At 44.5% G+C, this 13,898-nt stretch overlaps 1 protein-coding gene across 1 annotated transcript in view; it reads right to left on the bottom strand.

Moving 5' to 3' along the window:
• Positions 1–13,898, bottom strand: part of ADAMTSL3 (ADAMTS like 3) — a 412,023-nt gene that overhangs the window by 78,374 nt on the left and 319,751 nt on the right. Inside the window, 1 exon segment of the mRNA XM_029574962.1 lies at positions 2,496–2,791. Coding sequence (XP_029430822.1) covers positions 2,496–2,791 — 296 coding nt within the window.

Raw genomic sequence — 13,898 nt, 5'->3', positions numbered from 1 at the left:
CTAAAATATTTTAAGAAATATAAAAAGAGGAAATAGAAGTATAGACCAACAGAGGAAAGGCCAGAGACAAGAAAGAGTTATATTTTTGGGAGCATGGGTCGTGCGCTTGGCTGTCGTAAATGAAGTAAAATAACTTTGAACGTTGAATACCTCAGTCTCAAAGAATGGCACAAATTAATACAATGCCCATTTATTAGTGACAAATACAATAGAAGCTATGGCAGAAATGCCAATCTACAGAATCTCTAGAGAAATACAAATCCCTATTAAAAAATACTATGAACAAATCAATAAAGCAAAAGAAGACTATTTACGCTAAGCAGGTTCATGGCGTAATATTCAACTCAAAACTACTATTCGAAACAGTCAAAAACCTAATCAAGGACCCATCTTCATCAATCACAAATAACCACAACTTTACAAAGAACTCCTGCAATGAATATGCCACCTCATTGCTAGACGAAATCAATAGGTTAAAAACACAATTCTCCACCTGCTTACCAACAAAAGAACAGGAAGAAAAACACCAGCAAGCAAAATGGAGCACTTTTGATACAGTAACAAAACTTGAAACTGACCAAATCATTACAAAAATTAAACCAGCTATCCACCCACTGGACCCAATCCCTGCAAGTTCCCTGAAAACACTACACAGCGTTATAACTCCAACAATCACAACTATGATCAACTATTCACTATCAGAAGGATTAGTCCCAGATAGAATAAAACAAGCCGTGATTAAACCAATCCTAAAAAATAAAATTGGCAGAACTGATGATTGGGACAATTATCGACCAATCTCCAACCTGCCCTTCATTGCTAAGTCCTTGAAAAAGCAGTGTTATCCCAATTAGAAAGCTGCTTAGAAATAAAAAATTTTCTAAACCCAAACCAATTCAGCTTCAGAAAAGATCACTCTACTGAAACCCTACTCATTTCCTTAACCAACCCAATACTATAGGGATTTGACAATGATGAATGCTATATCCTGGTGCTAATCGATCTCACAGCAGCCTTCGACACCGTGGACCACACCCTACTGTGCCATCAATTGAGAAAAATTGGAATAGGCGGAAAGGTCAACGATTGGTTATCTGACACCATCCCAATCAACACAGGTGTTCCCCAGGGATCTGCACTCCCGGCTACACTATTCAATATATATATGCTACCCTTATGTACATTACTAGCTGATCTAGGAATCAAATTCTTCCTATATGCAGACAACATACAATTCTACATACCATTCGACAAATCATTTGAAAAACTACTTCGTCTCTGTCCACCAACATGAAGGCAATATAACAAAAACTTCTCAACTGAAGTTAACTCTAAACAAAAAAACCCTGAAATTATGTGGTAAGGAGAAACTCCATGTTAATCAAACTGCCAACCTTAGACCTAGGAAATTTTAGCATTATACTTTCAGGCCAAGTATGAGATCTTGGAATTCAGATCGATGAGAACTTATCAATGAAAATACATATACGTAAAATAATTAAATCAGGATACACCAAGTTGAGAATACTACAACGGCTGAAACCATTGCTAACAATACAAGACTTTCACATGGTTTTACAAACATTGATATTTTCTAAAATAGATTACTGCAACTCCCTATTACTAGGCTTACCCACAGGTCTATTAAAACCACTACAGTTACTACAAAACGTCTCAGCCAGACTTCTACCAGGGATTAAAAAATTTGACCACATCACCCCCTCGTTGATAGCACTGCACTAACTTCTGGTTCAATCCAGAATTCACTATAAAGTATTATCTCTAAATTTTAATATCATCAACAACAATAACCCATGCTTAACAGGAGTGACTCTTCAACCATACACAGAGCAGAGAGCCTTAAGATCACAAAAAAAAAAAGGACTTCTAAAGGTACCTATAATATGAAACACACACCTAAAACAAATAAGAGACAGAATGTTCTCCATAGCGGGCCTAGACTATGGAACTCTCCTCCAGAGTTGCTACGCCAAATAACAGAAAGAAAGAGTTTCAAATGAGAACTAAAAACATGGCTCTTTATGAGTGCATATGAACTAACATAAAACTCCAAGATGCAAATAACAAAACTGTTGGAACATTAAATTATGCTAACAGACTGAGCAATAAGTATTCAGTGATGTATAATATATACAACATGAAGGATAATGTAATGGAAATCTTAGGTTATAATTCTACTTCAAAGCACCCCAATTAATGTTGATGTATTGACCCTGTTGAGATGAACCAGATTATGTATAAAATCTAACTAGAAAATATATATGCTAGAAAACATATAAGCTGTTGTATCGACTTAGAATATGAGCATTGATCAGAATGCGAATGTTGACCCATCAACCATAGGCTGATATTGTAAATCATTGTGATCTGATTCTGGAATGACGATATATGAAACGCCCAAATAAATAAATAAATAGATAGACAAACAGACAAATAAATAAATAAATAAATAGATAGATAGAAATGTACAATACCTCCCCCACATGTAACTGAGCAAGGAGTAAAACCAGTATATTCCCAGTCGTACATCTCTTTAGCAACAGCTTCGCCTTCAGGTCGTATAAATGCTGGTATGAAAGGCAGAAAATCACTGTCGCAGGGCTGAAGGTGGCATTCACGTTCTGTCGCTGGTTTGGGTTCCTCACATTCTTCCTCAGGCAAGTCCATTTCCGTCTGGGTGAAAGTGAGCAAAATGCGGCATTTCACGTCTCGTACCTGCACGCCACGGCCACACGTGGTACTGCAGAGTGACCAGGGCTCAGGAATGAACCTGCAAAGAATTGCAAGAGTGACAGGAGAGGAAAGGAGCTGGTGGCAAAGCCTGTAACATTCACACTGTTCTCCGCATGAGAGGCTAAGGGCAGGGAGAGCTGGTGGCAAAGCCTGTAACATTCACACTGTTCTCCGCATGAGAGGCTAAGGGCAGGGATGCCAAAGGTACACAAACCTCTTCTACTAGTAACCGATTTCCCTTATGAAGGAAGATTAAAGAGGGCTCTTCAGCTTGGAGAAGAGACGCTTGGGAGAGGATATGATAGAGGTTTATAAAATCCCGAGTGGCATGGAACATGTTAATAGGGAACAGTTATTTATCCTTTCAAACAGTATTAGGACTATGGGACACTCCATGAAATTAACTGGTAGTAGATTTAAAACAAATTTAAGAAAGCATTTTTTCAATTAAAATTCAACTAATTTGTGGAACTTGCTGTTGAAGGATGTGATCAAGGTACAGCTGGGTTTAAAAAAGGTTTGGACAAGCCCATTAATGATTATTAGTAAAACAGACTATGGGGGGTCACCTTCTCTTCTGGAAGTGACAGAAGCAGGACACCATTAGGATCTGCCAGGTGCTTCCAAGTAATTTAAGGAAGAATGGCAGATGAAATGCCCTTAAACAGAGGGAACACTACTAAGACTGATGATAAGTTTATTGGTGAGAAACAAAGGAAAGTGATTTTCCTCCAATATTTCCACTGTTATGTTCATTTCCCTTTAAGAATCATTTGCAATTTTTGGCATGGATACAATACACAGGATCATGGGGGTGAATTTTACAGTGTAATGCCCACATGATTCACTCGCAGCCAATAGAACTGTTTCAGTTATTTGAGAACATTTTTATAATAACATCCTACAACAACAACAATCCACTGAATGGAAACTACAGTATTCAGCATCTGGCAATGCAGAAAACCTTGCAGCATTTTAAACACTTTTCTACCCCTGCTCATCAGGCTGAAAGGATTAGGGATGCAGTGAAGGCAGCGTTCCCAGCCCCTGAAGGGAGGCAATCCCAGCCATCATGTATACGTCAGCGCCATCCACGAGCAAGATTCGAGATGCGCGCACACACACACACACACACACCAGGTTCTGAGAGAAGCCATGGTCTGCGGCCCTCCACCAAGGCCCAACACCATGATGGCTGAGGAGGAATAAAATGGAGGAAAACCCACTGGTAACTGCAAATGAAGATTCTTGGTTCCTTAGCCCTCACTGGGACAGGTTCCAAATGAGCTGGAAACTCAAAGGAGAGAGGGAGGAAGTTGCTGGGCCCAAAAGAAAAATCACCCCCCCGCCCAAAAAAAAAAAATGCCCATTGTTGCCTGAATGTACTGTATTAGAAGCCATGGTACAAAACCATGCTGAAATCTCGAAATTCCTACTGTAACAGAGAGGGCTCAGGGGAGCAACGTTTAGAATGATGATGGCTTTCAACTGTCATCACATTCCATTACTGAAAACTAAAAAGGTCAAGTCTGCATTTTTCTTGGCTTGGCTTTAGAGGCAAGTCATTTTTTATTTTGCCAATAAAAGAGAGGTCTTTTGAAGGCTCACCCTATATGTAAATGTAGGACACCAGCCGTGGTAGACCACAGAAGCAGAAATATTTATCTTCCACAAGCTGGTTTGGCAGTCTCTTGTTTGTGGAGTTTTCGAAACACAGCTGCATTTACTCCCTGGTTCATTATCAACTAAAATAAAACGCCAAGGCACGAAAGGCGGCTCTAATAAAAGGATGAACTATGAGCTGAGATTTCATGTGCCGCTTTGGGTATGGAGAGAAAAGCGTAAATAAAAATCCAAAATTAGTAAAGACAAGTGAATGGGATAGTAGCATGCCCCCCCCTCAGCCCCCTCCACTGCCCTTCTACAGCAGAAGACTACAAGTCCCGCCGCACCCCATGACTGGAAGGATGTGCAATCTGAAAGTAGTGGCTCCATTTGGCACACATGGAGGACACCTTTCAAAAGCCATTTACCCTGCTAAATAGGCCGTCTGATAATTGCCTACCCTTTCCCCATGGATAAACTCACGCAGGGGTCAACAACGCTCCTGCTTGTGGGAAAAGTAGGCAGGGAGGCAACAATGCATATCGTTTTGCATTTTCAAACCACACACTCTGGGGTGAATTTTCAAAGAGTTATGCATTTAAAATGTAGCAAAGATGCCCAAAAGAAGCCTGTGCTCACATAATCGGTATTTTATGAAAATCAAACTTTTGTGCGTACTTTATCTCTCACATGCACATATATGTATTAAAAAAAAAAAAAGACGGTCTAGGAGTGTTCCATGCTTATATTTGGCAACTTACATAATTGTACACCTGCTAATTATCTGGCATAATTGATATTAGACATATTTATTGTGTATTATTGGCTGGGTGGGAGGTCTGGGTGAACTGTGGGGAGTTCAGGCTGAAGAACCAGGAGGACCTCGATGATCTGGAGAAGGAATGAGGAAACTAGTGGGGTAATTTGTAAAGCCTAGTTGCTTATCTGTAGCAGGTGTTCTCTGAGGACAGCAGGATGTCATTCCTTACACATGGGTGACATCATTGGATGGAGGCTGGCTGGGAACTTTGATCTCGAAGATTCTAAAGCTTTCAAATATGCCCTACTGAGCATGTGCAGCTGTAGTTATCACCCTGCCTTCTAGGCAGAGTCCCTCAGTCCATGATATAGTTAATACATGGTAAGCACTTTGGTCAACCCAATGAAATATGAAACGCTAAAGGCAGTACTGGCCAGAACTTGGCGAAAAAACAGGGAAAAGGTGGTGTACCATTCCCTGCAGATATTTACTAAGATATAGCACAAATGCCCTAGCTTTTCTCCCCACTCCTCCCACATTCCAACTGGAAGTCGGAAGGCGAAAAGAACACAATGAGGCAGACCCCGGGGATACAAAGATAAGAAAAAGTCACTAGGCTGTATTTATCAACCCCAACCAAACAACTCACTGCTAATTGCAGTAGGGAGTTACCCCCCAAGGTAGACCTCTCAGCAAGATTGGAACAGTCGAAGCTGAGAGCAAACCTCCTGGGGATGAAATCCACCAAGAGACAGAAAGCAGGAATGCCGCCAGTACAAGCCCCTGTAGAAACAGGATTCCTTTACCGACCGGGCAACCCAAAGGGTACCAGGGCAGGGTCCGTCTGATTTCAGAACAGACTGCCCAAAACTCAGCCTAGGTATTATTACCCAAGGCCATGATTATGTATACTTTCCCTAAGGAATCATGTAGTCCAATAAATGGAACAGTTGCATGAACCAGGATCTCCCTGCCTGCAGACAGGATTATCCCAAAAAGGAGGAAGTATTGCTCACAAGCCACTGAAACAAAAGTGTAGCACCTCTGTTGCAGGGTCCCTCATCCCTTAACTCTCACAACCATGGGTATGGGGAAAGGTTGAAAGGCATACTTGCCAACTAGGTTGCAAATGGACCAGAACCCCCCTCACTGAGGTAGCGTCTCGCAAGCGAGAATGACTGGCAAGAGCGGTCATCCACGAAAACCGCACATTGTGCTCAGCAGGTATCAAAAAGGTGACTCCCATGTTATATCAAAAAGGAGAAACTCCTTATCTTCACCGTGGAGCTGCCAAGAGGGGAAGACCCCAGGTATAATGGGGAGACCAAATCTGGAATAACTCTCTCATGAAACAAACCTGCTATGCCATAGGATGACCAGGAAAAAGTACTAACACCCGACTTGCTCTCGGATCCCAATGGGGGCACAGAGAGCGACCGCCAGTCAGAGGTAATGAAATCCCTTTTTTGGGACATGGAGATCGAGGGCCCCCACTTCTAGGGGTGGACAACCTAGCATCCAAGGGGGAACCCATAAGGGTTGCCTCTGGAAACTCAGTCGTATCTCCCCTTCCCAAAGGGACAGGAAAGTAATGGGAATCGGGGCCTCCCAATCCTGAAAAACCTTCATATTCTCCAGGGGATAGTGGGTTACTGTTGCTGATCACTGAGGTTCATACATGATCAAATCAGCCACAGGTGGCCACCCAGGCAAATGGAGTAGATCACCACAGTGATCCGTGCACCAGCAAGAATGGTCCAACGACCGTCACTGCATCCTCCCAATGTCCATAGGTCCTGGCCTGCAAGGAGGTGCACAGATTCAAAAGAATTGAGGCTCCCGTTTGGCAATGGACCTGCAAGGGACAGATTCCCAGAGGCTTCCCCCCTAAGGGGATTCAACATAATCTAAAATGGGAGGAGTCAAAAGACATACCCCTCTTCTGTGGGAGAGAAAGCCTCCTGGTATCCATGCCCCTAGTGGTAGTACCAGGAATGCAGTCTTAGCACAGTCTTGTGGCAGTGGCACACAATCTGTTGTGCTTACCACGAGGGAACACCGACACACCTACACTAGAGAGCAACTGGAGTTGAATAGTGCCCTCCGCTTTTAAAAGCGCGATGACCAGTACTCATGTGCGGTACCCTGTCTTGCGGATGGCGGCACACGTATGCTTGTGGATAGAATCCCACAGCACAGTAGGGACTGAGCACCACTTGTTAGAGTTGGCAGCTGCGCACTTCCAAAAAGCAATCCAGGAGTGCATAATGGCACCATCTTTGCTAGTGTTTCATCGCACCCTATGGTGCGAAACAAATGAGGAAGCTGATACCTTGACACGATGATAGTGCTCCTGCTGAATCTGGCATGGCTGTGCATGGCACCAACAGAGAGAATGCCACCTGCCAGAGCCTAAGGTGCTTTGAAGAAGTAGACGACCCCGCCATACCTAACTGCATATGATGTGCTGCATTGTTGCTCTAACTCCTAATGGAGTCAGCATGTGTTATGATTTTGTCTGCTGTACAACCTCATTGTACCCAGACTCAGACAACTATGATGCCTCCCCTGCTCCTAGTCACCTAAGCCATCTCCTCACAAGGCATCCAACTTAGTCTGTGGTGCAGCCTCCTATCCACCAGAAGTCTTCAGCAAACCTAGTCTTCAGCCTTGCCAAACTCCTCCTCGCTGCCTGCACCACACCCAAACTCCAGTCCTACATAATCCAGCCTTGTCAAACCCTACTCGCTTTCGCATGGAGTCTCCCTTGGCTCCTTACCCTGGCTGCGGTTTCCTTGCCTTGTCATGTGGCCTTTGGGCCTTCTTGCTCTTTGCCTTGTGGGCTACTCAGGCTTACTCTTGCCTTGTGGCCTCTGGGCCTTCTTGTTCCTTGCCTTGTGGCTCATCCAGGCCTATCTTTGCCTTGTGGCCTCTGGACCTTGTTGCTCATTACCTTGCCCTGCTGCATACTCAGGCCTTTTCCTGACCTCTGGCCTAGCTAGGTCTTGCCTTGCTTTGTGGCCTATCTAGTCCTTTTCTTGCCTTGCACCTTGGGGCCTTACCTTGCCTAGTGCCCTACGGGCTTCATGTATCACTGCCTTCGGGCTTTTATGTTTCTTGTTCCATGTTGACCTTCTCTTGCCTGTCCTGTCTTATCTTTGTCCAGTCCTTGCCTGCACTCAGTTCCAGTTCTCACCTGCACTGAAGCCCCAGTTTCAGTCCTTACCTGAACTCAGTTCCAGTTCTCACTTGCATTCAGTTCCAGTTCCGGTTCCAGTCCTTATCTGCACTTAGCTCCAGAAGATGGGCCCTTGTCCCAACCTGCCATCCTGTACTAGGGAAATCAGGGCTCAAATCCCACTTGGGCAAGTCACTCTGTCCTCCATTGCCTCAGATACAAACTTAGGGCCAGATTCATTAAGCCTTTTCTCCCATTTTGTATCTATGTGAAAAACCCTTAGTGATTGTAAGCCCTTTGGGGATAGGGAAATACCTCCCGTTGCTGAACATAATCCATTTTGATGTGTCAAAAAGTGGAATATTAAATAAATAAAACATGTACAGTATAATGACGGTACCCTCAGTGCCACTGGGGTCCAGACTATGGCCATCCCTGTTGGTGGGTGGCATTGCCCCCATGATACCCATGGTAACTGACAGTGCACCAAGAGGCTGATCGCAGCCCCTGAATTGAGTCATGAATGGCTCACTACTCTTTCCATCACATAATGGTAGAAGGAAAGCCCATGGTAACCAATGGTGCCCATGGTGCTCTGTGGTGATGCCCTGCAGTATCCAACCACTTCCTCCAATGCCCACAGTGGCAAATGGCGCTCCTGGTGCCAATGGCACCCTTTGCGCTCATTTGCAATGGATTGCATCTATGACATCAATGACGCCATGCCTAGGGCTCCGATGGTGCTTGACCATTCCACAGGCACCTGGCATGCTTTATTACATCGATGGCACTTCCGGACACTGCTAAGGGGCTCATCGGCACTCCAAATGCTATATAGACTCGAGGGCACTGGACCTTGGTGCACCCTGGATGCCTAGGTGCTCCATGGTCCCTCAGATTGATGGTAATCCTGGTACTTGATGGCACCGCAGCCACCACAAGCCTAAAGCACATTTTGACCTAGGGCTTCCATGGTGCTCGAGGGTTCTCAAGACCTCCATGCCCTGGTGGTCAATGGCCTTGAGGGCAACCAGGTGCTCGATGGCAATCCCAGTGCCCCATGCAGCAATGGTGCCAACATCGTCGAGAGCAGCCATGAATGGCATTGCTGCAAACACATCCAATAGCCTCCATGGTGCTTGATGGCCTCAAGGGCGTTCCTGCACCTCAATGGCATCGAGGGTGGCCAAACTCCTCAATGGCTTCAACAGCGACCATGGTGCTTGATAGCAATCCTGGTCTCCGATGCGGTCCAGACCACTATGCTTATGGTCGGTGCTGCTACTTTACAGCATTGAGGTCCATGGCACTTGATGAGGCTTGGGTTGATGCCAATCTTCTGGTGCATCAAGAGCCCACGGTGTTTGAAGGTATCTATGGTGCACGACGGCGCCTGCCGATGCCTATGGCATGGAAGAACTCTTACCCCTAGCCAGAGCAATCAGCAGCATGTACAGAGCTTGAAGGCCCTTAAGGTGTTGAAGGCAGTCACGCACCTCGAAGGCATCGAGGGCACCCTGGCACCTTGATGGCGTCAAGGGTAAATATGGCGCTCGATGGCAATCCTGGTCCCTGATGCAGTGCTGACATTAACACATCAGACCATCGGTGCGCTAGCACAGGTGTGCACAGGCAACCAATATTGGGCATGGCACCAAAGGTACAGCAGCAAACTGCTTGCACAGGCTCCTGCTCACCTCTCACATGGAGACTACACTGCCAGTCCTGGCAAGCAGGAGGGGAGGTTATGTCATCCAGGGCTCTTGCCCATGGAAACTAGTTCCTTGGAATGTGAGAAGGATGAACTCTCCCCCCCCCCCCCCCCCCCAAACAGGAACTGTGTGGTCCTCAATCCCTTCACTATCCGCGCCTCCATCGATGCCAATCGATTGGTGAAACGACATGGAGCTCTTGCCTGGGTAGAACTCAGGCGAATCCCCTATAGCGGCCTACACACATCACAAATGGACTGCATTCCATCAGTCCTTTCATCACCAGACAAATGCACAAAACAGACAGAGCAAGGAGAGAACACAGAAAGTAAATTGCAGATGCAGTATTTATTTATTAAGGAATAAAATTAGACTCTGCAAAGCTGCATAGCGACTAAGGCCCACCATGCAGCTGGCAGAAAGTTGAAAAGAAGAGAAAATAAAAAAAACAAAACTACCTTAAGGAAAAGAAAAACAGCTGCAGCTCCAGAAAAAAATCACAATAAAACTGAGGAGAGAGCAAAACTGAATACCGTGACCACATGGTTTCTGCGACCACATGATTCCGTGGAAAAAAGAGTCTGCCTAGGGGGCAGAGTGATAACTACAGCTGCACATGCTCAGTAGAGCATGTTTGAAAGCTCTAGAATCTTTGAGATTAAAATTCCAGGCCGGGGTCCATCCAATGATGCCACCCACGTGTGAAGACTAACATCCTGCTGTCCTCGGGAAAACTGGTGGGGGGAAAATGTCTGTGCATCTTATGGAGCGAATATAAAAAAAAAAAAGCTAACTACAATTCCCCACCCTCCTGACCCCCCCAAGACCTGACAAAAGTCCCTGGTGGTCCAGCGGGGGTCCGGGAGCGATCTCCTGCACGTGAGCCGTCAGCTACCAGTAATCAAATGGCGCCGACGGCCCTTTGCCCTTACTATCGGGCCGATACAGTACAGTGCGCTGCGACGGAGCGCACTGTTAACCTGCCATTGGACGCGCGTTTTCCCTTACCCCTTATTCAGTAAGGGGCCGAAAACGCGTGTCCAATCCCCCGAACCTAATAGCGCCTGCAACATGCAAATGCATGTTGATGGCCCTTTAGATATTCCCGCGCGATTCAGAAAACAAAATGTGCAGCCAAGCCACACATTTTGCTTTCAGAAATTAGCGCCTACCCAAAGGTAGGCGCTAATTTCTTTGGGCACCGGGAAAGTGCACAGAAAAGCAGTAAAAACTGCTTTTCTGTGCACCCTCCGACTTAATGTCATGGCGATATTAAGGCAGAGGTCCTGAAACTTTCCAAAAGTAAAAAAAAAAAAATTTTGAAGTCGGCCCGCGCCTGTCGGGTCGAAAACCGGACGCTCAATTTTGCTGGCGTCCGGTTTCCGAGCCCGTGGCTGTCAGCAGGCTCGAGAACCGATGCCGGCAAAACTGAACGCGGCTGTCAAACCCGCTGACAGCCGCTGCTCCGGTACAAAAGGAGGCGCTAGGGATGCGCTAGTGTCCCTAGCGCCTCCTTTTACCTGGTTTTACCGCCGGGCCTAATTAGCATACTGAATCGCATGCACAGGAGAGTGGCCTGTGCGCGCGCCGGGAGAGTGGGCGTTTGCCCGATCTCCCGCAGACTTTACTGAATCGGTCCGTATGTCACAGGGGCTTACTGGCAGCCGACGGCCCAAGTGCAGGAGATCGCTCCCGGACCCCCGCTGGACCACCAGGGACTTTTGGCAGGTCTTGGGGGGGTCAGGAGGGTGGGAAGTTGTAGTTAATTAAATTTAAAGGGTTGGGATGGGGGTTTTTTTTCCCACAGAAAGAGAACAATAAACGTTTTCTGATGTGGGGAGCGGATCGAAATGGTCCCCTAATTTGCTCCATAAGACGCACAGACACTCGGGAACAGAGCCGGTTTAGGACACCATTTTTTTTATTTTTTATTTTGCTCCTCTGAATCTTATGGAGCGAAAAATACAGTATATTCTTTTCAGTCCAAAATGAATATATGGCAAAAATATATATTATATAATTACAAAGAAAGGAAAACACATCTATACAAATATTTATCTTATCTAGTCTATTATACTAGTCCACATATATGGGGGAACTCAAGAATGTCTCAAAGAAAATGTCTAACTTCAAGGGTGCTGCCTAATATTTCTTATATATGTGTACTCAATTCCACCGAAAGCCTCTCTTGCTCACTCATATCACTGATGACTTATCTACAAGAAAAGTTTCCAAATTAGACAGATCTAAAAAAATATAGAGATTCTCTTGAAAGGCTACAATCCATTTACAGGGAAACTTAAGGAAAAATGTAGCCCCAAGCTGAATAGTTCGCTGCTTAAGAGTCAAAAACAGTTTCCTACATAACTGCGTTTCCCTTGAAAAGTCTGGGAAAATTTGTACTTTCTGCCCACAAAAATGTATAGCCTTATATTTGAAATATTGTTTATATATATCAAATCTTTGTCAACATCTAATGCAAAGGTGACTAATAAAGTTGCCTTAATATCTAGAGTATCCTGTACAAATTCTGTTATGTGAGTATTTATCTGCGGGAATCAAGGAATTTGTGGTTCTTTCAGCTCTAAATTCTTTCTTCAGTGCTGGTAAATAATAACATTTGGATAACTTAATTTCCCTATCCGGAGAGATTTGTAAAACCTCATAGGTATAGTTTTTAAACAATTCTGATGACAACAATCTAGATTTTGGAAAATTAGAAATTCTAAGGTTTTAAAATCACATATGATTATTTAACAACTCAAATTTACTGTGTAGAGTAAGCCAATCTTTAACATTAGAAGACACTAACACTTGTAATGTCTTAGTTGATTAGACAGTGACACTAGTGGGCCCTCAGGAGCAGAAATCCTATTTTCCACATCTTTAGCTTGGAGGAGAGACAACTGAGAGGGGATATGATTGGGGTGAAATGGGAAAATAAAGAATGATTTTGACTCTTTCAGATAACACTAGGACTAGGGGACACTGTAGGAAACTAGCAACCAGCAGATTTAAAACAAATCGTAGCAAGTATTTTTTTCACTCAGCACCCAATAAAGCTACGGAATCTGTTGCCAGAGGATGTGGTCAAGGCAACCAACATAGTGGGGTTAAGAGGATCGGAAAAGTTCCTGAAAAAAAAGTCTATAATCAGTTATTAGCCCAGTAGTCTTGGGAAAGCCATTGCTTATCCCTAGAAGTGAGATAAAAGAAATAGACTGACTACTAGGGATCTGCCAGGTGCTTGTGACTTGGACGGGCAGCTCTTGGAGACAGGATGCTGGGCTCGATGGACCTTGTTCTGACCCACTTCTTATGCTATATTCTTTTATATCTCTAGGCATGCCATTCTTCTGCTTGGGTTATTGCTAGACTACGAACAGAATCCTAGTATTAAAGACACTACAGATCTTAGTTCATGAAAGAGGGAGAAAGTTTGAAGTGGAATCAACTGTGAAAAAAATGGTATAGGCAGCCCCTGTTTTTTTATCTCTTCTATAAAAGTATTTACCTTTCAGTGTTTTTGATTTTTGTTAACTTTTTTCATTTTTTTTTTGTTTGATGTTTATTTCATTTTGTTTGAAATGAACTAAACAAAGCAACATGAAACAAAAAAAAATAAAGAAAGGCAGGAAGACACAGAACACAGTGCATTCAAAGTTTAAAAATCTAAGGCCCCTCCACCCCCACAGGGATTTCCCTTTTCCCCCTACCACCTCCCCCACCCAACTTATTCCATCCAAGGGAGTCTAGAAGTGCAAATAGGGCATGAGCCATCCTCAGTTGCTCTGGGTTGAAAATGTGCCGGCCGCCCCCGAGACCAGCAGCATTTCTCTCTACCTCTGCGCAACAAAATGCCATTTTCAACTAAAGATGTGCTGGGGAA

This window comes from Rhinatrema bivittatum, chromosome 13 (assembly GCF_901001135.1).
Source record: "Rhinatrema bivittatum chromosome 13, aRhiBiv1.1, whole genome shotgun sequence".
Taxonomy (NCBI): domain Eukaryota; kingdom Metazoa; phylum Chordata; class Amphibia; order Gymnophiona; family Rhinatrematidae; genus Rhinatrema; species Rhinatrema bivittatum.
Note: the sequence above shows the minus strand (reverse complement) of the source record. Positions and strands in the feature narration are given on the sequence as shown.